Source organism: Pleurodeles waltl, chromosome 2_2 (genome assembly GCF_031143425.1).
Source record: "Pleurodeles waltl isolate 20211129_DDA chromosome 2_2, aPleWal1.hap1.20221129, whole genome shotgun sequence".
Taxonomy (NCBI): domain Eukaryota; kingdom Metazoa; phylum Chordata; class Amphibia; order Caudata; family Salamandridae; genus Pleurodeles; species Pleurodeles waltl.
Genome location: NC_090439.1, coordinates 868,373,177 through 868,398,842, shown reverse-complemented (window position 1 = coordinate 868,398,842; position 25,666 = coordinate 868,373,177). Strand labels below are relative to the sequence as shown.

The following is a 25,666-nucleotide window of genomic DNA, read 5'->3' as shown; positions in this document are numbered from 1 at the left end:
TACCACAGTGTTAGTCCTGAGTGCCATGTCCACGACATCCGGGACACCTGACTCTTACTCCAATGCAGCACCTGTGGCCCCATGATGTGATCATGACACCGCGAAGTCAACGCCTTGTGTCTTGAGCCGCTGGATTCATTGACCCCGCTGGATTGTGAGGAACTGACGCCTTGCCACCAATGCCGCATCACCTCCCCTGCAACTGTAAGGAACCAACACCTCACTTCCCCTGCCTCGCAGTAAGGAACCAATGCCTCACCTCCCCAGTAGCAGTAAGGAACCAAAGCTGCATCGGCTCCAGCAACACCTCACCTCCCTGACTCCGTGCAACGCTTTTGTTTCATTGTTTTCCAAAGGTACTGTGGTCTGTGCCACTCTGTGACCGGCCCCCACTTCCTTGAGAGTGGCATCAAACTGTTGGGAACTCCGTCAATGATGGTGTGGTAGCCCGAGTTGGAACTATTGTGTTTCTAAATGCTTTACTGAGATTCATCCTTTACAAATGTGTATCTTTGTTTGTGTATGCTTGAATTTGTCATTTTGGTCTTGTTTTATTCAGATAAATATTGGTTATTCTTCTAAACTGGTGTGAAGTACTTTGTGGTATTTCTACTGTGTTACTGTGTTACTGTGTGTGTGTGTGTGTGTATGAATACTTTACACATTGACTCTGAGAGAAGCCTGACTGCTCGTGCCAAGCTACCAAGAGGGTGAGCAGGGCTGCGTAGCTCTCTTACCCTGACAACAGTGAGGGTCTCTACTTGGACAAGGTGCAAACCACTGCCAACTGGAGACCTAATTTCTAACAATCTGGAAATATAAGTGCCAGTGGCTCCCACCGGCAACCAATGGCTTGAATCAAGTACTGTAATTGACCATCTTGATAGGAACATACACAGTGCTTGACTTTTCAGTTTTTCGACTTTACGGCTGCCCATGACTATATTTGACTTTGGATGTTGCATACTCTGAGAGCACATAAACACCTTGCATGTCAATAAAGCTAGACATACTTCATAATGGTTACATGTAAAATCTGTCACAGGATTGACACACATATACCTTGTAGCATATGTTTTTAAATATTTATTTAATATTTAAAAGGCAGGAAATTGATACGGGCCTGGCAACACTCCTTACAGTGTTCATACTGTTCCGACTTTATAACAACACATCGTGCCAGTGGCCTAACAAGCTCAATTACTGAATAATATTTGGAAATAAGCATTTCAATTAGTTAGCTGCTATGGTGTTTTTGATCCAAGTATTATAGTTGCAGACTTTGGTGTAAACTCCTGGATAGTTTCTTTGAGCGCAGCCTGTCCCCCATGAGACCACACCTTGAAGCTGACCATTACAGACAACTGGGCCACCAGAATCACCCTGAAAGGAAGAAAGTAAAATCATATTAAAATTATTAAACTATTTTCTTAGATTTTACAAAAGCATATAAAACTCAAAGCAAACTGTGCATTGTCCATCCCAAGTACTTCAGTGACATATCTTTCACTGCTATGCATAACATTAGCATAGTATTAAAAATAAGGTCATCCCAATTCGGCTGTATGCATCAGTTTACAGACAAAATGGGAATAATAGCTGCAGGAACATTTTAGTTCTTTGTCCTGTGTGCATTCTTCCAAGAACAATCTGGCAAAATGTTTGTGAGGAAAAGTACCTGGAATGATGGAAAATGTGCCAAGATCACTTTGCGAACAGCAATTACTGTGATAAACCCTTTTTTCTGAAGGTGAAAAGTCAAGATAGTGTAGTAAGGGTACATGCTGAAATTAACATACCCTGTAGTTGGCCTGACCAGAGCTGACATTTCTCCCTCAGTGGCTGCAGATAGCTCTTAGTAAAAGGACAACAGTCTTGGTGGAAGCCACAGCATTGGGCACTTTTGTTTTTATTACTATTTTCTTGCAGCAGCATTAATCTTTGGAAAGCAAGCTGAGCTCTCCAACCTTTCCTGTAATAAGAGCTACTTATGTTCAGTGAAAATCATCCAGAGCTACTAATACTATTAGTGCTGTAAGAGCGACCATATCAGACAAGATTACATTAGTGGTCACCATTTGCAACATTACCAGCTGTGGTCACCTCAGTGCACAGTGCTCAGTACACAGTTGCCACCAGTAATATAAAACGTATTGTCAATGTGGAATGCCTCTACAAGGGTAATACAGCCACATAACAGCCACTGTTGCAGCGCTCATGGCACCAAGATAATATTAGTAACATCTTTCCCCAACACCACATGATTTTTCACTGAAATATCAACTTCAAATATATTTAGAAATTCAACCATCTTTCTTCAAACATCAGCTTAAGAGTTCTGAAAATGCTTACATTTTTATCACAAATACACACATTTCAATTTTTGTATACATACATTAATCCAACAAAGCAAAAGCCTCTAATTTAGTGGGCTGGGCTGCACGCCTGAGAAATACTTACATGTAGGTCTGACGACTTTCTGGGGAGCCTGGACTACAGGCACTTTTAAAAGACAATAAAGCTGTCTGTTTCACCAGTTCAGCAACAGAGGCAAAAAAAGAATAAAAACTAGAAATGGAAGTGATTTATTATTACCAGTGTCAGAAATTCAGAAAACTTTGAGAAAGGGAGAGGAGGAAGGTGTTGTTTTTCAACATTTTAAGATAGTGACAGAATGTCAAAATACGGCTGCTTTCCTACAATGTGGTTTCATTATGAATGCAATGTACTTTAATGCTTGTGGAGCAAATTGTATTTAGGCCATTTCTGCCCCCTTTGGGGGCAGATTGGCCGATTTTTGCTACGCCAATCTACCCCCAAGGGGGGCAGAAATCACTAGGCACCGGGGATTTTTTTTGTGTAGTTTTACAGATGGGGAGCGACCCCTTAGGCAAGGGTCGTTCCCCTGGAGGGGCAAATTGTATTTAGGCCATTTCTGCCCCATCGGACGATTTTTGCTACGCCAATCTACCTCCAAGGGAGGCAGAAACCACTAGACACCAGGGATCTTTATTTTTTTCCGTCACTTTCACGCAAGTGGAGCGACCCCTTAGGCAAGGGTTGCTCCCCTGGGGGGGGGGAATTTATTTTAGTCCATTTCTCCTCCCCTTGGGGGCAGATCGGCTTATTTCTATTAGGCTGATCTGCCCTCGGGCAGAAACCACTTAGGCACCGGGGATTGGTGTGTGTGTATGTGTGTGTTTTGTTTGGGGGGGCAGCCCCTTGGGCAAGGGTCGCTCCCCATGGGGGCACATTACTGTTGGCCATATCTGCCCCCTCTGGGGCAGATTGGCTTATTTTGTTAAGGCCCATCTGCCCCCTAGGGGGGGCAGAAAGCCCACCAGAGACCAGGGAAGATTTTTTTTCAAAATAAGAGCGTGGGGGTATGGCCATTCCCCCACCCCAAATAAATGGGGACAAGGTTGTTCTGCAATTACCCCCGATCCACACCCTGGGGGGGCAGAAAGTCTACTAGATTCCAGGGAATTTAACAAAAAAAAAAATAGTGGGGTGGTGGCTAACAACCAGTATGGGCCTGGTTCTGCCCCCCACCCCTACTGAAGGAGGTAACAGTCTTTCAGCTCTCCCCCACACACTAAAACATCTTATCCCACGGCAAGCAAGAGGACATTTGATTATTTGGGGTTTTTCGTTTTACATTTGGGCCATGAGAGCTTGGCTAACTCTCAAAATCGTCCCACTTGGAATGGTGAGGGTTGCACTTTATGGACTTTGGGATGCTGCCATGTAGAAAAATCCACAAGACCTAGACACATCTGAAAACTAAACATCTGGGTGATTCCTGGGTGGTGTGCTTCGCAGGCACCCCGCACCATTTATTAACCCACAATGCCCTGCAAACCTCCAACTTTGCTGGAAATCACACATTTTTGTGATGGAACCTTCCAGAATCTGCAGGAATCCACAAAATGTCTACCACCCAGCATTGTCTCATCTATACTGATAAAACTTCTGCTGCACTTGTCAGCCTAAAAATGTTTTTTCCTCAAACTGCCCTTTTGGACCCGCTTTGGTTCCCCCTCAATTTCAACATGTTTTTGGCTCTTCCCTGTCACAAGCACTTGGTCCACCTACACAAGTGAAGCACCATTTTTATGGGGAGACTTGGGGGAACGCTTGGTAGAAAGAAATTTGTGGCTCCTCTCAGATTCCAGAACTTTCTGTCACCGAAATGTGAGGAAAAAGTGTTTTTTTGGCCAAATTATGAGGTTTGCAAAGGATTCTGGGTAACAGAACCTGGTCAGAGCCCCACAAGTCACCCCATCTTGAATTTCCCTAGGTGTCTAGTTTAAAAAAATGCACTGGTTTGGTAGGTTTTCCTAGGTCTTGGCTGAGCTAGAGGCCAAAATCCACAGCTAGGCACTTTGTAAAAAACAGGTCTGTTTTCTTTAAGAAAATGTGATGTGTCCATGTTGTGTTTTGGGGCAAACCCTGTCGCGGGCGCTAGGCCTACCCACACAAGTGAGGTACCATTTTTATCGGGAGCCTTGGGGGAATGCTAGGTGGAAGGAAATTTATGGCTCCTCTCAGATTCCAGAACTTTCTGTCACCGAAATGTGAGGAAAAAGTGTTTTTGTTGGCCACATTTTTAGGCTTGCAAAGGATTCTAGGTAACAGAACCTGGTCAGAGCCTCACAAGTCACCCCATCTTGGATTCCCCTACGTGTCTAGTTTTCAAAAATGTGCAGGTTTGCTAGGTTTTCCTAGGTGCCGGCTGAGCTAGAGACCAAAATCCACAGCTAGGCACTTTGTAAAAAACAGGTCTGTTTTCTTTGGGAAAATGTGATGTGTCCACGTTGTGTTTTGGGGCATATCCTGTCGTGGGCGCTAGGCCTACCCACACAAGTGAGGTACCATTTTTATCAGGAGACTTGGGGGAACGCTGGGAGGAAGGAAATGTATGGCTCCTCTCAGATCCCAGAACTTTCTGTCTCCAAAATGTGAGGAAAAAGTTTTTTTTTTGGCCCAATTTTGAGGTTTGCAAAGGATTCTGGGTAACAGAACCTGGTCAGAGCCCCACAAGTCACCCCATCATGAATTCCCCTAGGTGTCTAGTTTTCAAAAATGCGCAGGTCTGCTAGGTTTCCCTAGGTGCCGGCTGAGCTAGAGGCCAAAATCCACAGTTAGGCACTTTGTAAAAAACAGCTCTGTTTTCTTTCTGAAAATGTGATGTGTCCACGTTGTGTTTTGGGGCATTTCCTGTCCCGGGCGCTAGGCCTGCCCAAACAAGTGAGGTACCACTTTTATCGGGAGACTTGGGGGAACGCTGGGTGGAAGGAAATTTGTGGCTCCTCTCAGATTCCAGAACTTTCTTTCACCAAAATGACAGGGAAAAGTGTTTTTTTGGCCAAATATTGAGGTTTGTAAAGGATTCTGGGTAACAGAACCTGGTCAGAGCCCCACAAGTCACCCCATCTTGGATTCCCCTAGCTGTCTAGTTTTCAAACATGTGCAGGTTTGCTAGGTGCTCCTAGGTGCCGGCTGAGCTAGAGAGCAAAATCCACAGCTAGGCACTTTGTTAAAAACAGCTCTGTTTTCTTTCTGAAAATGTGATGTGTCCACGTTGTGTTTTGGGGCATTTCCTGTACCGGGCGCTAGGCCTACCCAAACAAGTGAGGTACCATTTTTATCTGGAGAATTGGAGGGAACGCTGGGTGGAAGGAAATTTGTAGCTCCTCTCAGATTCCAGAACTTTCTTTCACTGAAATGACAGGAAAAAGTGTTTTTTTGGCCAAATTTTGAGGTTTGCAAAGGATTCTGGATAACAGAACCTGGTCAGAGCCCCATAAGTCACCCCATCTTAGATTCCCCTAGGTGTCTAGTTTTAAAAAATGCACAGGTTTGCTAGGTTTCCCTAGGTGCCGGCTGAGCTAGAGGCCAAAATCCACAGCTAGGCACTTTGTAAAAAACAGCTCTGTTTTCTTTCTGAAAATGTGATGTGTCCATTTTGTGTTTCCTGACACGGGCGCTAGGCCTACCCACGCAAGTGAGGTACCATTTTTATTGGGAGACTTGGGACTTGGGGGAACACAGAATAGCAAAACAAGTGTTATTGCCCCTTGTCTTTCTCTACATTTTTTCCTTCCAAATGTAAGACAGTGTGTAAAAAAGACATCTATTTGAGAAATGCCCTGTAATTCACATGCTAGTATGGGGACCCCAGAATTCAGATATGTGCAAATAACCACTGCTTCTCAACACCTTATCTCGTGGCCATTTTGGAAATACAAAGGTTTTCTTGATACCTATTTTTCACTGTTTATATTTCAGCACATGAATTGCTGTATACCCGGTATAGAATGAAAACCCATTGCAAGGTGCAGCTCATTTATTGGCTCTGGGTACCTAGGGTTCTTGATAAACCTGCAAGCACTATATATCCCCGCAACCAGAAGAGTCCAGCTGACGTAACGGTATATTGCTTTCAAAAATCTGACATTGCAGGAAAAAGTTACAGAGTAAAACGTGGAGAAAAATTGCTGTTTCTTTCACCACAATTTCAATATTTTTTTATTTCAGCTGTTATTTTCTGTAGTAAACCCTTGTAGGATCTACACAAATTACCCCTTGCTGAACTCAGAATTTCGTCTACGTTTCAGAAATGTTTAGCTTGGAAGATGGTGATTTTAGCACCGTAAACCCTTTGTTGTTGCCATTTTCAGGGGAAAAACCACAAGCCTTCTTCTGCAGCCCTTTTTTCTAATTTTTTTGAAAAAAACGAAATTTTCTCTGTATTTTGGCTAATTTCTTGGTCTCCTTCAGGGGAACCCACAAAGTCTGGGTACCTCTAGAATCCCTAGGATGTTGGAAAAAAGGACACAAATTTAGGGTGGGTAGCTTATGTGGAGAAAAAGTTATGAGGGCCTAAGCGCAAGCTGCCCCAAATAGCCAAAAAAGGCACAGGAGGGGAAAAGGCCTGGCAGCGAAGGGGTTAAAGTCTACAGATTATGCAGCAGATGCTGGATTATGTGGGAAATGCAGCAAATCTATAATTGTGCAAACATAGCCACAGCCAAACAATTACATAATTCCAGTGGCATTGGTTATAGCATTACCACTGGACAGCTGCATCACGTGGCTCCAAGTTCGGCATGCTAAAATGGGGATCACTAGAGTTCGGTGTTACTGAATGGTAAAACTGCTTATTTTACATGCGCACCTTTCCTCGGGTACTATCTGGTGAAATTTTAGCATGAGAAAATCCCAGTTCAATGCATAAATTTAATCTTTGAGTTCAGTGGCAGATATTGGATTTATCACCTTACTCACAATGAGCCTGAAAGTGATATTGTTCCCATTTTCCATTGGTGGCAAAAGGGACCTGAATTGCTCACTGCTTCTGATGAATCTTGCTACAGTCTGACTTTAACATCTGGAATTTGAGAGTTATGTTGTCACCTGCAGTTCCTTCTAATGTTGTGGGGGGACAATCACACCATGTAGCAATTTAATTGTATTTTTCAACAATGGTATAATTGTATTGTAAACTTGTGTTAGTATTATTCTCTATATCCTTGCTTGAAGTGTATATAACTTAAGTGCTAGGGCTGCATTCTGTTACTCCCAGCAGACTCAGCCAGATGCAGGCATTTCACCATATGTGGGTTCAGTGTATGACAGCAAGTGCCTGTGGAAGCCGCTTGGTTGAGGGGGGTGAGGACCTTTCCAAGTGACACCTTTAGGGACACACTTACCTGTAATATGGCTTAGGTGCAAGCACATGATGTTCTTTCACTTCCATGGAGCCACACCCCTTGACAAATAAATAAATATATATATACAGGGAGTGCAGAATTATTAGGCAAATGAGTATTTTGACCACATCATCCTCTTTATGCATGTTGTCTTACTCCAAGCTGTATAGGCTCGAAAGCCTACTACCAATTAAGCATATTAGGTGATGTGCATCTCTGTAATGAGAAGGGGTGTGGTCTAATGACATCAACACCCTATATCAGGTGTGCATAATTATTAGGCAACTTCCTTTCCTTTGTCAAAATGGGTCAAAAGAAGGACTTGACAGGCTCAGAAAAGTCAAAAATAGTGAGATATCTTGCAGAGGGATGCAGCACTCTTAAAATTGCAAAGCTTCTGAAGCGTGATCATCGAACAATCAAGCGTTTCATTCAAAATAGTCAACAGGGTCACAAGAAGCGTGTGGAAAAACCAAGGCGCAAAATAACTGCCCATGAACTGAGAAAAGTCAAGCGTGCAGCTGCCACGATGACACTTGCCACCAGTTTGGCCATATTTCAGAGCTGCAACATCACTGGAGTGCCCAAAAGCACAAGGTGTGCAATTCTCAGAGACATGGCCAAGGTAAGAAAGGCTGAAAGACGACCACAACTGAACAAGACACACAAGCTGAAACGTCAAGACTGGGCCAAGAAATATCTCAAGACTGATTCTTCTAAGGTTTTATGGACTGATGAAATGAGAGTGAGTCTTGATGGGCCAGATGGATGGGCCCGTGGCTGGATTGGTAAAGGGCAGAGAGCTCCAGTCCGACTCAGACGCCAGCAAGGTGGAGGTGGAGTACTGGTTTGGGCTGGTATCATCAAAGATGAGCTTGTGGGGCCTTTTCGGGTTGAGGATGGAGTCAATCTCAACTCCCAGTCCTACTGCCAGTTCCTGGAAGACACCTTCTTCAAGCAGTGGTACAGGAAGAAGTCTGCATCCTTCAAGATAAACATGATTTTCATGCAAGAAAATGCTCCATCACACGAGTCCAAGTACTCCACAGCGTGGCTGGCAAGAAAGGGTATAAAAGAAGGAAATCTAATGACATGGCCTCCTTGTTCACCTGATCTGAACCCCATTGAGAACCTGTGGTCCATCATCAAATGTGAGATTTACAAGGAGGGAAAACAGTACACCTCTCTGAACAGTGTCTGGGAGGCTGTGGTTGCTGCTGCACGCAATGTTGATGGTGAACAGATCAAAACACTGACAGAATCCATGGATGGCAGGCTTTTGAGTGTCCTTGCAAAGAAAGGTGGCTATATTGGTCACTGATTTGTTTTTGTTTTGTTTTTGAATGTCAGAAATGTATATTTGTGAATGTTGAGATGTTATATTGGTTTCACTGGTAATAATAAATAATTGAAATGGGTATATATTTGTTTTTTGTTAAGTTGCCTAATAATTATGCACAGTAATAGTCACCTGCACACACAGATATCCCCCTAACATAGCTAAAACTAATAACAAACTAAAAACTACTTCCAAAAATATTCAGCTTTGGTATTAATGAGTTTTTTGGGTTCATTGAGAACATGGTTGTTGTTCAATAATAAAATTAATCCTCAAAAATACAACTTGCCTAATAATTCTGCACTCCCTGTATATATATATATATATATATATATATATATGTATATATATATATATATATATATATATATATATAAATATATTTTGCACTGGTGTCATCTATATTACAGAAGGAGCCACACAAGTGTCTGTGGCCCATTCTGTAATACTGAATTGCACCAGGTAGTGAAAAGAGGGTGAAAACACCTTTACTTTGAATAGATTTTTGCACCCAATTCTTAAAAAGTATTGTTTCAAATTATGTATATATACACTTACATATACAAGCATTTTTTATTCTGCCTAGAACTTTGGCGCAATTTCACAAATCATCATGAAATATCCTGACCCCATGGAACTGATGGAGGGGTCTCTGAGGGACCCCTCATGGGGAAGAAATTGCCCATTTTCAAGGTGGGGGGCACGCAATGATCTGCGGATCCACTGAGGTGCACAGCACGGCCCCCAGTGTAAATGTCTGAAGGATCCCCTTATCCAAACCCCAAAGAGTAATAAAATACACACACTCACTCACCAAACCCCCCTATGGCAGTGTGCAGCATGGGGTTGTGTGCATGCAGTGAGTTGGCCGCAAAATCACACAAATTCTGCAGTTACAGTTAAACTTATCTGAAGAAACTATAACTTGTGCCCTAAAGTAACTTTATGGGTGGATTTCCTGCAATAGTATGTTTTCAGCAATTGGTGGAATACAGGTGGCTCTTTGGTGGTCATGTAAAATACAAGAGAAACGTAGAAGGCCATCACCATCTGCAAATACACTACTCACAAAGGTTGGAGCAAGTGTAGTTCCAGGAAGTGAAAGGTTGAAAGACAATAAAAAAATGAAGTGTACAGATCGTAGGATTCGTCCTAAGATTTTAGTAGTTTTCCAACTTAAAAAAAATAGTTTTTGTGAATTGGCCCAGATCTGACTGTTATGCAAAGCAAGTGAAATAATGTCAAAGAAAATATTTTAAATCTAAAAGACTTCATATTGCTTTCATTACCTGGCAAGAGTCTTTGCCACCCTCAAGGTATCCCACACAGATCATGTTGTTGGTGATTTGTCCTGGATACGATTTGCTGCACTGGCTTGAAGTCAAAATTGGTGCTTTCAGACACTGCAGTTGATTTGGGTTGCTAACTGAAAAATAAGCATGTAAATGTTACCTCTGGTAATAAATAATTCTGACAGTATGAGACACTTAAATAACCTTATACTAACTTCTGAAGTGGTTGCATCCGGCTAAAATAATAATCTTTAATCTTTGCTCAGAATATAGTCACATATTTTGTACCCAGTAGTGACATTAATTTAAGCATTCCACCCATCACTTTTTAAATTTTCTTAGCAAGTTACTCCAAGTGGAACGTGTGTGCCCAGACATGGGTCTTGTGCTGTGTCACAGGACTCAAGCGGAACCTCATTGATGAAATCTAACAATTCTGAAACTAATCTGGGGTTCAGTGGGGATGTGTCTTGGAAGCTTGGATTGGACTGTTCCTCACTAAATCAGATTTTTACAAAATAGTTCCTGTCGGAAGGGGCACTATGAACAAAGTAATGGTCTGGCATATAGCCCAGAGTAATTAACAGTGGCTGAAATTAATTATTTGTCCTTTAAAATGGTCTGCGGTTCATTCATAACTAACAAACTGCGTGCTGCAGCAAATCCTCTCAAATAGTCAGTCATTATGGCTCCACAGAGCAACATTTTTACCTGTGACTTCTTGATTTTGACAATTGTGTGCCAGTCCCCTAATTGGATATAGGGCCTGATTCAGAAGTCGGCGAACGGGTTACTCTATCACAACGGTGACAGATATCCCGTCCGCCGAAGTCTAAATCTCATTATGCACTTTGATATTTAGATTTCAGCGGACGGAATATCCGTCACCGTCGTTACGGAGTAACCCAACCGCTGAGTTCTAGATCAGGCACACAGTCTTTGTTAGGGTAGTGTCACCGAGCATGTGATGTGCGGACAAAATGGATGACACCTCTTCATCCTCAAATGATAGTCCTTCCACTGTGGTTCCACTAGATACCACTAGTACTTTAAAGAAGTATTTTCATAATTAATTTGTTATAGAACAAAATTGGGCAGAGACTGCCAGCCATCGTACTTTGATGCGGTTAATTTGTTGCCTGTGCAGGGTGTATGGTGGCGTACCTCCATCTCTCCCTTTGTTGTTACGTGCAGAGGTGTAACCCACTGAAGAGGAGGTTGTTCTTGCGATCACGATCAGCTGACTGCTTGACCTTTCAAATCACGATCAGCTGACTGCTTGACCTTTCAAATGGAAGTCAAAGCCCCCACCCCTCAGCAGCTTTCTGGCTAGACTCGCCCTGCAATGCCTTGAAATAAACAACATTGTAGGTCTAATGCATGAGCACAGGTCTTTCTTCACTGTCATCCACCGCAGACATGCTTGGCTCTTGTAAATGAAGTTTTTGAGACTTCTATTTAATTACAGTTGTATTCAAACTGGTGCCTTTCCAATTAAGCGGTACGGGATTTTCTACATATATTTTAGCAATATTAATTTTGAATCATTTTACATCTAATTCTGCCTAATAAAGTATCTCTTTCAATATCCTGTAGCATTACAGACAGATGAAGGCACTCGATACGCCAGGTCCTTGTTTTACGTCCAATGTAGCAAGATCTTTTATGATTTTTTTGTTCAATATATCTGTCATAATACATATTTCAATACTAAAACTAAGTTGACTGTGAATACTTACCGCCATTACTGAGTGTGTTGCCCCAGCCAGAAATCAGGCAGCTGGTTCCGGCTGCCGCACAGCTGGTTGGCATGGCGATGGCCTTCACGTAGCTGTTGAGCGTAGCGGGTTTGGAAAGCTTGATGAGCATGATGTCGCTGTCGAAGTTCCTGGAGTTGTAGCTAGGGTGCTTGATGACCTTCACGGAATCAATGAACTGTTCGGTCCCCTCATTGGTTGCAATGTTGTGGTCCCCAAGCCTAACACTATAACGCCTGCAGCCACAAAACACAAGAAGTGTTGCCAAGATGATTTGTTAAGGCCTACCTAGAAGCAGTTTTAGATCCTTCACAGGGTTTGACTGAGGAAAACAGGAAGAGGAATCATAAGCAGGGCACTAGGTCACAAGGTGGGAGCGCCTGGTAGGCGGTGTTTAACAGTACAGGAAGTCAGCTCATGTCATGCTCTTCCTTGACTCTAGCAAGTGTGGCTTCTGCAGTGTTTACAATCACTTTGTGTGTTTTGCAGCACTAAGCACTGGATAAATAATCATGCTCACAAAAAACGTAATGGATATAATCACAGACGTCTGGCCTTTGGGAATTATGAATATGTGGCACAGTTCTGAATTGCCATGTTTAGGCCCATAGATATCACACATTTAATGATGAGGTAGCGGTATTTTGCGCTCGCACTAGCATTCGGTAAGCAGAATTGTACTTAAATAGTTTACATAGCAATATGTACAGAAACATTATTATACATTGAAAGGTTTCCTCTTTCTATGTGACTTCCCCAAACAACTTGCATATTGTTACGTCTACAAATCTGTTTTTCCTACATGGCCTCTACTGTGTCTTAAGCTTTATTTGTTGATAGGAATTGGTTTGTCACATTGCCCCTGCAGTAAGAGTATAGGGATGTGAAGGAGAGAGTAGTCACTTATGACCCATCTGCTCTTCTTCCAACAGGGCATCCAACAGAGACTACTCAACAAGGAGCAAAGACGGGTGTACCATCGAAGAGCTATACAACTGGTCAGGATGATGATATACCAAGGTTACAGGTAGAACACCCTTAATACATTCTACAGATATATCACCATACGAAACCTTGGATAGCTTTCCTATTCATAACCCTCTTCCCCTGGGATATGCCCCTGGTGCGTTCACTCTCCGCTCTTATAGCGTGCTGCCATTTTATATCATTGGCACTAACAGTCATTTAGCAACAAGTGGCAAAATTATTTCATGACTGCACACTAAAAGCCAATCAGCAGCAAATGGCCAATATCCCTCAATGAATCATGCAAGGCCCCAGTGCCCTCACAGTGGCAGTGAATAACCCCGATAACCCACTTATCACACCCCATCTACCACTGAGAATTTCTGATGCATCCCTGAAAACTTGCGCCACGGAGCTCTGTATTGCAAATACAGTGCATCCATGGCGTTTTTAGGGCATTTGCGTCAGATTCTTGCAAATATGCTTCTAGGTCTGAGAAATAAGACGTTATGTCACATAAACACTGACATCAGTCACAAAACAACAGTTACTCAACTTTAAGGTAGGTACACATATGTTTGCTATAGAAAGATGTGGTACTTAGATTGACCAACATCATATATTGACCACATGTCAATTTTTAAACACAAACCACTTACGATTTGTAACAATGAGCAGCGGAGAGGACCCATTGGCTGTTAATAAGCGAGCCTCCGCAGTAATGGTAGCCAATATTCAGAGACACCTGGTATGGGACGGAGTTCTTCGCACAGGTATAACCTCCGACAATTTTATCATCCTCCACTGGGAAAGCAGCTGAAGAGGGATTGGAAGAGGAATCTCATTTGTTCAAGTTTACTACGATAATCAAACTTTATTTACAATTTAGTCCAATTTTAATACATTGTGTTTTCATTCAAATGTGTAATACTACACCTCACTTAAGAGGGGCACATGTAACACAAAGCACTTTGATTGTATGCCCTATGCATGTATGCTATGATACAAATGAGGGGTGATGAGATGAGGGGATGGATTGGTGGAGGAGGGGGCCAAGCCATTTTGCACCGCAAACCCTGCAACTGGCAAAATTACAGGGTTTGCAACTGTAAAATGTTTTTACAATGTACTGAACCTTTTTGGAATTTGAACAATGGTATCACAAAAAAAGGGTTTTGTGACTCATTTTAGAATCAAAATTAGGAGATGGCGTGAAAGGGGCGTCCCCTTCTATTTGCAATTTGTAGTATGGTGTATTAATGGTATGTGACTACAGTTGTGGTCAGGGCTGGCTTTAGATCTGGTGGCACCCTGTCACTGCCATAGCCCCCTTTTCACATACATCCGTTTGTTTTAAAAACGCTTGTAAAGTCTGGCTTTATTAATCCACTCAGCTATAAAATATAGTTCTGATCTTTGCAGCAGGCATATTAACCCTCTACGCTACTTTATGGTGCGTCAAAGCTGCGGCTAGACAAAACTCCCATCTCTCTCCCTCGCAGCAACATTAATTACAAGAGGTATCTTGACATTTTAGTTGTTTCCTGAAGACTGGGCACACAAGGAACTTTTCAGCAGGTGCATTTAAATTGCAAGTTTCCTAAGTTATTGCTAAACCCAGCGCCCCTCTGAGGTCACCGCCCCCAATCCAGGGCAGCACCTGGTATGGCCACACCACTCGCACTGCCCTAAAGCCGGCCCTGGTTGTGGTTGTGAATCACTGAACAGATACCAACACCTCAAATGAGCTTGTAACTGTGTCACACAGGGGAATCAATCCCCACTGGACAGATTCCCCTTTGGTTAACTGTGTGGGAAGCCCTGGCGGTTGGAGGGGGTTGCAGACAACTTTCAGCCCTCTATTAGGGAACACTATTAGGGAACGACTGTTATATTAACATAAGACTAGGGTGACCACCTGTCTGTAAATTTCAGTGCCTGTAATTACGCCCTGCGGTCCGTTGTCCGTGATGAAAGGCTTAACGGACGGCATTTGGCCATAATTTTAGCCTTTCACCTAAAGGACAAAGGAGGCAGGGCGAAATTACGGGGCAGATCAGTTTCCCCAGCTGGATTGAAAGGCAGGGAGTCTCCTGTGCTGGGAGGGAGGGGCAGACAGATAAGAAAAGGCCTTCTTGCCATGGTGTCTCCTTCCCTAAAGAAATGCAAATGTGTGCAACTGGTAAATATGCAAAGGGGCTTGAAAACTTGCATTGACTTTAATCAAAGGATTCACTTGAAAATTTCTGATTGCAAAGATATTTTCTTTTAGAGAGGTACTGTAATGGTGTTCCAAGGTGAGCTGTGGAGTGTGTGGTTTTAATGGAGTGCTAGAATTTTTTTTAGTACTAGGTATAAACTGTATATTATTCAAATCTGTATTTGAGAAGCACTTTTTTTATTTAACCGAAATGTATTTGTGCATTTTGTAGCTGCCTATATTATGATGTAATTGTATTTCTAGTGCTTACCACCTCTGACAAGGCGTCAAAAGCATGTTTAAAATAAGGACTTACACGTTCACGGTTCTTTCAGGGACCTCAGTACCTCATAGTACTAACAAACATTGGCAAAGCCAATAGGTCTCTTCTACGCAAGAGTTATTGGCTTTGCCAATGTGTTTTAGCCATGTTATTCACCAGAGTGGCTGCTGTTCATGGCTAAAAGATAGTGATGTAGAGTGGAGTAGAGTGGCAAGGGAGCAGTGACGTAGTGGTGCAGAGAACAGTGCAGTGGGGTACAGTGCAGTTGTTTAGAGTGCATTGGTGTATAATGCAGTGGTTTAGAGTGCAGTGGCATGGAGTGGCATGGGGCAGAATAGAGTGGCATAGAGTGCAGGGGAATAGAGTGGCACACAATAGAGTGGCAGAGAGTGCAGTAGTGTAGAGTGGTGCAGCGGCATAGAGTGCAGAGTAGGCTTGTCGGGCAGAGAGTGCAGTGGCGTAGAGTGGAGTAGTGTAGAGTGGGTGGTGTAGTGCAGAGTAGAGTATAGTGCTGTAGAGTGCATGCGTAGAGTGGAGTGATGCAGAGTAGAGTGGCATAGAGTGCAGTGGTGTAGAATGGAGTTGTACAGAGTGGATTGGTGTACAGTACAGTGGCAGAGAGTGCAATGTTGCAGAGTAGAGTGTCAGTGCAGTGATGTAGAATGGAGAAGAGTGGAGTAGAGTGGCACAGAGAGCAGTGGCGTAGAGTACAGTGGTGCAGAGTAGAGGGCAGTGGCGTACAGTGCAATTGTTTAGAGTGCATTGGCGCAGAGTGCAGTGGCATAAAGTGGCATGGGGTAGAGTAGCATAGAGTGCAGTGGAGTAGAATGGCATACAATAAAGAGGCAGAGAGTGCAGTAATGCAGAGTGGTGCAGTGTCATAGATTGAAATGACCATTACATTTGCACAGACATACAGTTTTTCAAATCAAACTATACTGTGCACAGACGATGATGTGTGGGAATTGCATCACCTAATACAATGATTTGTTTTAATCACATAAAGGTATTTGTTTCCAGCACACACAGTGCTGAAGGGCATTCAGTTACTACTGAACAAAGACATAATTTGACACCTGAATGTAGCACACCAGGAGGCAATCACAAAAAGACCACAGTGAATAAATAGTACTATGTTAAAAAAAAGAGTAAAGAAATGCACTGATAACGTAGTGAGGCATGGCCTCGCTTGGGTGTGTCTGTAAAACTGATGTTTGTTCTTGAATTTTTGTCCTGAATTTTGACCCTTTGTCCTGATTTTTTGTGCTGAATCTTGACCCTTTGTTCTGAATTTTTTACAGTCCTGTCCAGAATTTGCTTCAGTCACCCTACATAAGACAGATGTGCCAACACACATGGTGGCTCCACCGGTCACACGATATAAGCTCCCACCACGACGTGAAGAGCCGGTATTACACGACTTTCACAAGGTGAGGTGGAAATCTTTACACAGAGGAGCTATTTCCTTTTTGGCGGTTCTGCACTAGTGAAATTCATTAAGGCGTTTGCATTCTCCAGAGGTCCCAGGAAAAGGCTCCAGAAGCCTCTTGTTTGTGTTTCTGGTGAGAGTAGGAGACGCACTGAGGCAGGACCAGGCACAAAACACAAACCCCGCCCCCTTCAACTTCCCGCCACAACTGCTTATACAGTGATGACCCAAAGCCCTGTCCTTGTCACCAGGCTATAGCAGGACTAAGGCTCAACCATCCCCTCTCACATAGTGAAAACACGTTCAGGGTTGGCAGGTCTGATATAAACAGCGCGCAGACAACTTTACATGTAACTTTGTAGCATGAAAAAACATAGATGCATTTTTAATCCTCTTAATTTGCTGTCTTTTTCTGCACACTTTTCAGGATAACCATTCTCTTTTGTGTTCTTTCACTTTATGAGATTGAGTTATCGTGGGTTGGCTTGATACGGAAACTACTTCTTAGCTAGTCCCTGGCGGGTTTATGAAATGATTTGAGTACTTTACATGCTAGCTTTACTGACAACAGTCTGATGATTTAGTTATTGATAGACAGCTATGCACAAAGCTTTATGAGACAGGAAGCAATGCTAGTGGCTGATCTGCAGACCCTGTGACCAGGAAACAGGTGCTCTCATCCCGACCGCTCCACTTGGCCGAGGGTTGGGATTCTTGTGAATCATTCCCTGCACTGTGCCTCCTTTACCATGACGACCGGATTTGGGGACACCCCAGCAGGCTTCAAGAGGTTCAGTTCGGAAATGTAGAGAGCAAAATTAGAGTTGATAGACTACATCGGCGTTAATATATTAATAAAACCGTTTAGCAATGATTTAGCGAATGACACATAATGAATTCTTTGCTCATTCCTGGCAGCAGTATGGCAGCATCTTGGGGTGACTGGAGGCTTTCTTACATTATTCTAAATTGACGTTTCCAGGTTATTAATTTTAATAAATATCAGGAAATGAAGGAACAGTCTAATGTACTAAACAAGCTAGTTTTGAATTTTAGAAACTTTATCGCACAACATTTGGGTTACATTTATGATTTCTTTACTGGCTTGGCTCGTGTTTTTGCGTTCAGGGCCGAGCCAGATTGTAAAGTCAGCTCTGCCTGGGCTGTCCGTACGAATTTTAGGGCCCTCATGCAGCAGCATATTTGGTTTTGTGATATGTTTACCAGGTCACCACACTGTCATATTTTGATAACTTTAATAATATCTCAACATACTAGTAATGTGGAGATGCTGAAGCCTGGTATAGTAAAGCGGAAACATACCTGCTGCTCCCAGGAGAGCCGCAATGAGAAGAAGGTTCATGGTTGGGAGTCTGGGGTTCTGCCGCCGCTCGATGTCCTGGACAAAGTACTCCACCCCTATATATGTGCATAGAACCTAAAGACATGGCTGCTTATCATGTCCAAGGTTGGAAGCTTGTGAGATAAACCAAAATACATTGTACGAAAGATAGCAAACACCTGGGAATCACAGGAAATCCATACTGTGAGCCATACAGCTAGGTAATTATTAACCTTATTTTGAAATACTCGTTTTAAAATTTAATATTTTGGTTCTTCGTAGTTTTAAAAAAGTATTGTTTGTTTGCACAGCTTGAGTTGGTCCCACCAGTCGGTTTACACAGGGTGAAGTTCACAGCACACACATGCCATCTGTTGTGTTAACCTGTGCTCTGGTCATTCTGTGTACAGTTAAAGGCTGCTAAGCTGTGAACTAGTACCATCTAAATATTGAGTGACTTCAGTCTTGTATAGAAATATCCCTGGGCAGGCAATAATTTGAAAGTGGATTAATCCATTACATGCTATTGAAGATCAAGAAAAAAAAACAGCATAAATCGCTTCAACGCCTCGCCTGGGCAGTAATCGCCATATAAATGCCAAACAGTACAAATACAATTGTGAAGAAAGTACTGACTTATGACGTACATTAAAGACTCCTAAGGCAATACAAATATAACAATGCACCATTCGAAATTAAAAAGCTAATTGACTCAACCTTGGAACAAATATTGTTATTTGTTTACCCAAAACTGACGCCAGTATGGCTTGCTTTGGTGATAATTGCATGTCATTTTCCATCAGAAAACTGAAGAAGCAGTTACCCTCCACCAGCGCCTCAAACTGCAATGTTGCCATTTGAATGCACAAGAAGTAACAGGTGTTGCCGTTACTCAGTTTATGGTTCACATGGACCATGCTTGAAATGACTGGAGGCTCTGTCTGCTTTGCATGAATCCAGAATGTTAGATCATTGCAGATGTAAAGGGAGAACATTAACTCACTCAGCCATCTTGATGGTATAAGCGTGTCAAAGCGTTTCTGAGGCTTTGGAGTCAGAGATGCGTCCAATAAAAAATACGCTTCCTTGATGCCAACTATCCCAGAAAGTCATGAGTGCAGAAAAAGGTGTGATGATGAAACAACGCATTTTTTTGGTTGGAATAATCATTCAGCCGAATTGAAAAGCCTGATGCATTGTCACAGATCAGAATATCAATAACAAAAATAGCGTCTGGACGTATATTGTGGACCCAGTTCATTTACAACGGTATCACTCAATTGGCTGGAGATATTCTTTTATTAACTCCACCACAGCGATGTTTTTGTAAAAGGTATTTCGGGCATCATACTTTTCACCGAATACATTTATGCCACAATATTCTAGTACCATATACTGGGCACAAACTAAAACTATAAAATATGTGCAATAACGAGAAAATCATCTTATAATACATTATTGTACTTTGTGACCTTTAAAAATCCATAGATTGTCAGGAAGGTATAGTACCAGAACGTAAAAAAATCTGATAGAAATGTTGTGTCCTAAGAACTGACGGATCTGAATACATGGGAGGCAAGCGCATTGGGCATTTCCAGCGCCCACTCTGCGGCCATGGCACTCCTTCCAGCCATCTGTACCACTACACTCCATTGGCGCTCAGCGTTCCCGCCAGCAGTGGAGACTTGGTGGGGAGCCCTTTGCAAATGGGGCACCGCTGAAGAAGGAGCACCCCGTGACGAAGAGGCACATGGCCTCGCAGACACCCATCTCTTCTCATGGGCTTATCTACTCCTGAACTTCCAACAAAACTCACTAGATGATACCCAGGGGCATCAATTCACCAAAATGCCGGGGGTAGCAGAAGTGACATCACAAGCCCTTTGACCTCCACTGTCACTCACACACATATACTGACAGGCACACAAATTCACACTCTCACAGGCACTCTCTCATGTAAACACACTCTCACCCGCAAGCACGCACACAACATACATTTAAAAGTATTTTTACTTACCTCAGTTGCCATGGGAGGGCACATTCACATTTTTATTATACTAATAGTGAATAATATTTTATTATTCACTATTAGTGTAATAAAACGTCACACAAAACAAAGAGAGCCGAGCCCCAACTGATGTCCACAGGGACGAGCTGCTACTGTGTTCTTGGCACTGAATTTGCCACCTCTGAAGCCAGGGGTCGGAAAGGCAAGTCATGAGTCGCAGCCGCGACCCCTGGTGACCCCTAAATGACGTCCATGATGATGCCATGCCCCCATGATCTCACTTATGCTCGTAGCATTATTTTCACTGTCTCTTATATCAATTCCTATTTTGCTACTCCTATCCATCGTCTGTCTCAATCTCAACCCCTCCCCAATCCCCTCACCTCGGCCCCAGAACCCAACCCTCCAAATGCTGCTACCCCACACACTCCTGCTAGGCATCACACTAGCTATATTCCTCTATTTTCATACCCTGTACCCCACAATGAGCTCACTGCACAGATCTGCTGAATGCTCTCAATTAGATGCACCTGCACCCCCTTCCTTTTCCTGTTCCCCCAGTTACATTTCACATGAAGCAGTTTGATTATAAGCACAATTACCATAACCTTACTCACCGCACCTATTTTACTTTGCAGCACCGATGTGTGGATGTCCCCCCCCCCTTCTAAATCAGCTTGGTAAATATGAACACTCAGCTGTTCAGGGTTTATATAATCTCTTTCATTTTATTTTTAACAAATTAACTCCACATACTGTTTGCTGCCTTGCTTGTACTGTATACTTTGATTTAAAAAATAAACTAAATGTTATGTCCTTGTTGGAGGCGGCATGTTTTGGTTGGCAGTGGTGGGTCCCCAGCCAGGCAAAACCTACCACTCTGGCAGGGGTGGGTGATTACACTCACTCTGCAATCTGAGTAGCTTGGCACTGAGCAGTAAGGCTTATCACAGAGGGAATGTGTGAAGCATTGGCACAGCACTCTCACGCAATAAATACACTGAGCGTCCCAAAGAGACTTCACAAGTATGGTAGGTGAAAACTGTTTGTAGTCAATACACACATTAATTAACACAACATAAAAATCATGAACTTCTGGACATAAATCACACTTGGTAATATTACTAGCCGTACTAGTTCCAATCGTGTTAAAATGACATCTGTAGCATGTACATTTGTGAGAAATCCTACATTACCCCCCTCCCCCAGCACCCTTATGCATTGCGAAACATTGTCAAAACTAGGCCCAGCCTGGAAATTAATATAATGCAATACCACACAGATATAGGCTGCACCCCGGATCAGAATGATATCAAGAATATGGACTCACAGATAATGACAAAAGGTTTAAGAGCACCGTGGGCCAAGGCTGCACGGATAGAGCCAATGTCAAATGTAGTATCCAGTTGGTAAGAAATTAACGTGTAAAACAGCACCGCCGGTCGATGTAATCACTGGCAGGTGGTCTTCATGCAGGCGATCCCACATGCACATATTCACTCAGCACCACTATGCAGTGCTATGGATATCAGGCAGTGTCTGTATGGAGCACACTTGCACCCATACACACATGCAGCACCGTAATGCGGTGCAACTGGTATCTGGAAGGTCAACTGGTAACAGAATGCAGACCCCATGGCCCAAACCCTCCTCCACCCTCTGTCTCACCCCGACTACCCTACACCCACGGATTAGAAAGAGATCATCCCACCGAGGTTAGGTCGCTCTCAGCCTGTCACACTCGGTTGAGGTCCCATGGAAGAAGGTGAGGGTAAGTAGCAGGACTGATTAGGAGGCAGTTGACAAACAAAAGGGGTATGGACACCACACAGGAAGTTCATCCACATGATGCGGCTGAGGACAATAGTTTGTTCAATTAAAGGTTTCCATAACGTGCTTTCCGGCACCAGCCCAGTTCTACGAAGCACCGGGGGAGGGGATCAAGGGGTTGCGCTGTGTCTTGACCTGCTTGGATCCCTCTTGGAAGCATTCCTCCAGCCCAGTTAATTGCTCCTGCAACCCAGTCCCGGTCTGGGCAATACCACCTGGCACACGCTGTCACCGAGGGCCAGGTGAGGAGAGGGCAGGTAGTTCACCACTCAGAGGGCCCATAAGAAACGATCAGTGAAGAGAGGAATGTAGCAGGGGAGTCTCTCAGAAGGTAGCGGTACCCCATCAGGTACACGATAATTAGAGTTGCACCCAGGCAATCCGGGCACAACGTCTGGTGAGTAATGATCCAAGTTCCACTAGACTATTCCAGCTTCACACACAACGAGTTGCCGATTCCGTGCCTCCCTCGAAATGAGGCACAATGCCTGGTGTGCATTAATACAAGTAGCACCAGACAGTTCCTATCACTTACGATGAAGAGTAACCAACCCCATGCCTCCTGAGAAGTGAGGCACAAAGCCTGGTGCGCATTGAGTAACACCAGTTAGTTCCAATCACACACAATCGAAAAGATGCAAATTCAGTATCTCCCTGGAAATAAGGCACAAAGCCTGGTGCACATTGATACTCACCAGACAGTTCTGGTCCCACACACAGGCACAAGTTCAGTAGTGTCGCACGAGGTAGAATGAGGCACTACTACGGTTACGCCCCCCACCTCCAAGGGTCAAAACCTGTGAATCAGACACCGCACGCAATGCGCATACAGTCGACATGACGCACGAGGGAGATGCAGTACGATCGTCAAAGCGGGCCACGCGGGGTCCCACAAAGGGTGAATCTGCTCACCACCAGCAAGATGCTTATGTGTGCTAAGGCCCACAATGCAGGGGCCCCACTCCTTAGATGCGGGCAATGCTTTTGGGGCTCCATTCCAGGCAATACAGTCTTCAGGCACAATTCTTAGTTTCACGCTAACTCCATGCTGTCCGTTGGATCCCAGCAGGCAATGTGGGCACTTGTACGGATCCCGCTCTCCAGGTGTCACAAGCAGACAGTGTGGGTGCCTCGCAAGAGGTCTTTGATGTACCTGCGACATCCACAAGAGAACAGGTGGCAAGCTGGAGAGGACACAGGGTGCCATACAGCAGCAGGCAGTCTGCCTAGGCCAGCCACGATTCAGGAAGGGTGCACAGTCCTTTTTAAGGGCAGTAGTCCTCCTTGTGCACAACAGATCCCTCTGGCAGTGTGCACCACGTAGACCAGGCACTCTGGTTTGACACCCCTGCAAGCGTATCTCTACCCTGCTGCAGTGTAGCACCAGTAGTTATACTGTAGTGTGCCTTTGAAGTTGGGGGTGGTTCAAAGGGTCTCCCTTTGAACCACTGATGTCTCCCCTGAATTTTTGTCCTGTCTGTCATGGGGCCATGGAATGCAGATCTTATTCTTTAGTGGGGCCATGATCTGGCTTACAGAGGCCAAAACCTCTCCCTCCAGTCTATCCAGCTAGCCCCTCAAATGGCAGAGGTCTGTCGTTCTAGCTGTGTGTCCAATGTTTATAGCTGTCACTGGGGAATTACCAGATGTGCTCCCCCAACCTCTGGTGTCAACTGGAGCCAGGCAGAAATGCTCACAACGAACTTTAGAGCAGAGAAATGCCCACTTTCCATTTCAAACAAAATGAGGCGCAACCCAGTAACCCCTGGACCTGTGTTAGTAAATAGAAAGCAGAAACAAGTTATTCTGAAGAGCCACTGACTAATAAGTGACAATATAGGAATAGAGGAATCGTTTACCAATCCCAGCGTTCTACATGGATTATTTGACCTTGTTGAAGTACAAACATTAATATTGGAGCAACAACCATATCTGACCGTGAATAGCTGTTAGTAAGAAACATTTTGAAGAAATTCTCATTGAAAATTATCTGACTAGTGGGTGCTACCGTCAAAAAGAATAGTAGTCCTGATGATGACCCGTTTTTGATTTGTGCTCATATGCTAGGTCGAAACGTCGACAGACATAATTTGATGTGGACTAATGGGAGATAAATGGTGACTTCAAGACATCTGGATTGAAGGGGTCTTCTGGAACATCATTGATCATTTTAACAACATTTTTGTATATTTTGTATATAACACTTCGGCACTATATCACATTACTCACTTTCATTGCGTCGTCACTATAGGAGCACCTAAATCAGTTTTTAATTGACATGTTACTTTGAAATTACTGAATAAATAAATGATAGGAATTAATTTAAGTAAACCACATTTAGTCAAAAAGGTTTTTTGAATAAGTGCTTGAATTAATGCTGTGGAAGTCAAGGCATACATTTTCCCCTTGGGGCCAATTGTTTTCTGCTTTACACTTTCCAGAAGTAGCATTTCTCAACTATTAATGACAAAACCGTCCTTAGCACAGGAAGGGGTTCATCACTGGAAATCCAATGATAGGACATATCATGAGACTGCTCCACTGCAATCCACTATTGCAGTTGGGAGTGGTTTTAATCAGTCCCCCATGTTACTCTATGGGCAGAGCAACCTTCTGAGGTAGTAAAAACACAGATAGGTTTTCTTCACTACATTTAGAAACACCCTTGGTGCAAGTGTGCACACACTGGCCTGCAATGGCAGGCTGAACACATGTTAAAACACTATTGTGCAAGCGTGCACGCACTGGCCTGCAATGGCAGGCTCAGCAAACACTGGTCAGAGCCACTTCCTAACGTATGCATGAGGGGGCCAGGCACTTTCACATTGTACTTTTAGTGAGAAAGTGCCCAGGGCTCTAAGGTCACTAAAAGAGAATCAGCAAAACCCACAGGAAAAGCAAAAAAGTTTGGGGAAACACTACCTCAGAGTGTAGGTCTAACAATCCTAATATCGTTTACAAAAAAAATACTACATTTGAGTTGATAATAGAAAATATACACCCTGTGGGACAATATTTTCAAGACACACTTATGTTAATCTGACAGAACCATTAGAAAGTCAGGGCCATATTTTTCAAAAGAATTGCGTTGCTCTAGCACCATGCAACATGGTGCAAGAGTGACACAACTCTTAAGGCAGATTTATCAAGCCAAGCAAGGCCACATTGCATGGTTTTGCGTGGCGTGATACATTTAGAGTAATGCAATGCATCACAAATCCCACACATCCACCTATGGATTTTGGCCCATACCCTTATTTACCATTACTGGATGAACCCATCCTCAGCACCCGACATCACCAAAGCCATCCCGGATGGCTACAAGATCACCTGCAGAGACCACACCAACAGACCGGGAGGAGGGATCGCCATCGTCCACAGGAACACCATCAGAATCTTAACCAACACCAAAGACACCCTCAGCACCGCCGAACACATGCACTTCGAAATCCACATTGATCCCAAGACCACCCTCAGAGGTAACCTCATCTACAGACCCCTCCGG

The 25,666-nt window shown here is 43.6% G+C and overlaps 1 protein-coding gene across 1 annotated transcript; it reads right to left on the bottom strand.

Moving 5' to 3' along the window:
- Positions 1 to 1,193: 1,193 nt before the first annotated feature.
- LOC138274246 (trypsin-like) lies at positions 1,194 to 18,354 on the bottom strand. Its single transcript, XM_069218979.1, has 5 exons — positions 18,305 to 18,354; positions 13,729 to 13,885; positions 12,086 to 12,339; positions 10,344 to 10,480; positions 1,194 to 1,383 (listed from the first exon to the last, which is right to left on the bottom strand). Exons 1-5 carry the CDS (start codon positions 18,342 to 18,344, stop codon positions 1,234 to 1,236), a joined length of 738 nt encoding a protein of 245 aa, XP_069075080.1. The 5' UTR covers positions 18,345 to 18,354; the 3' UTR covers positions 1,194 to 1,233.
- Between the last annotated feature and the right edge of the window lie 7,312 nt (positions 18,355 to 25,666).

What these genes read in the sequence shown, in the direction of transcription:
- LOC138274246 (XM_069218979.1), bottom strand. Translation starts at nt 18,344, where the DNA reads ATGAACCTTCTTCTCATTGCGGCTCTCCTGGGAGCAGCAG. An exon ending in CAACACACTCAGTAATGGCG is followed by an intron (nt 10,481 to 12,085) that starts GTAAGTATTCAC and finishes CTTATTTTTCAG; the next exon opens with TTAGCAACCCAAATCAACTG. An exon ending in GTGGCAAAGACTCTTGCCAG is followed by an intron (nt 1,384 to 10,343) that starts GTAATGAAAGCA and finishes TCTTCCTTTCAG; the next exon opens with GGTGATTCTGGTGGCCCAGT.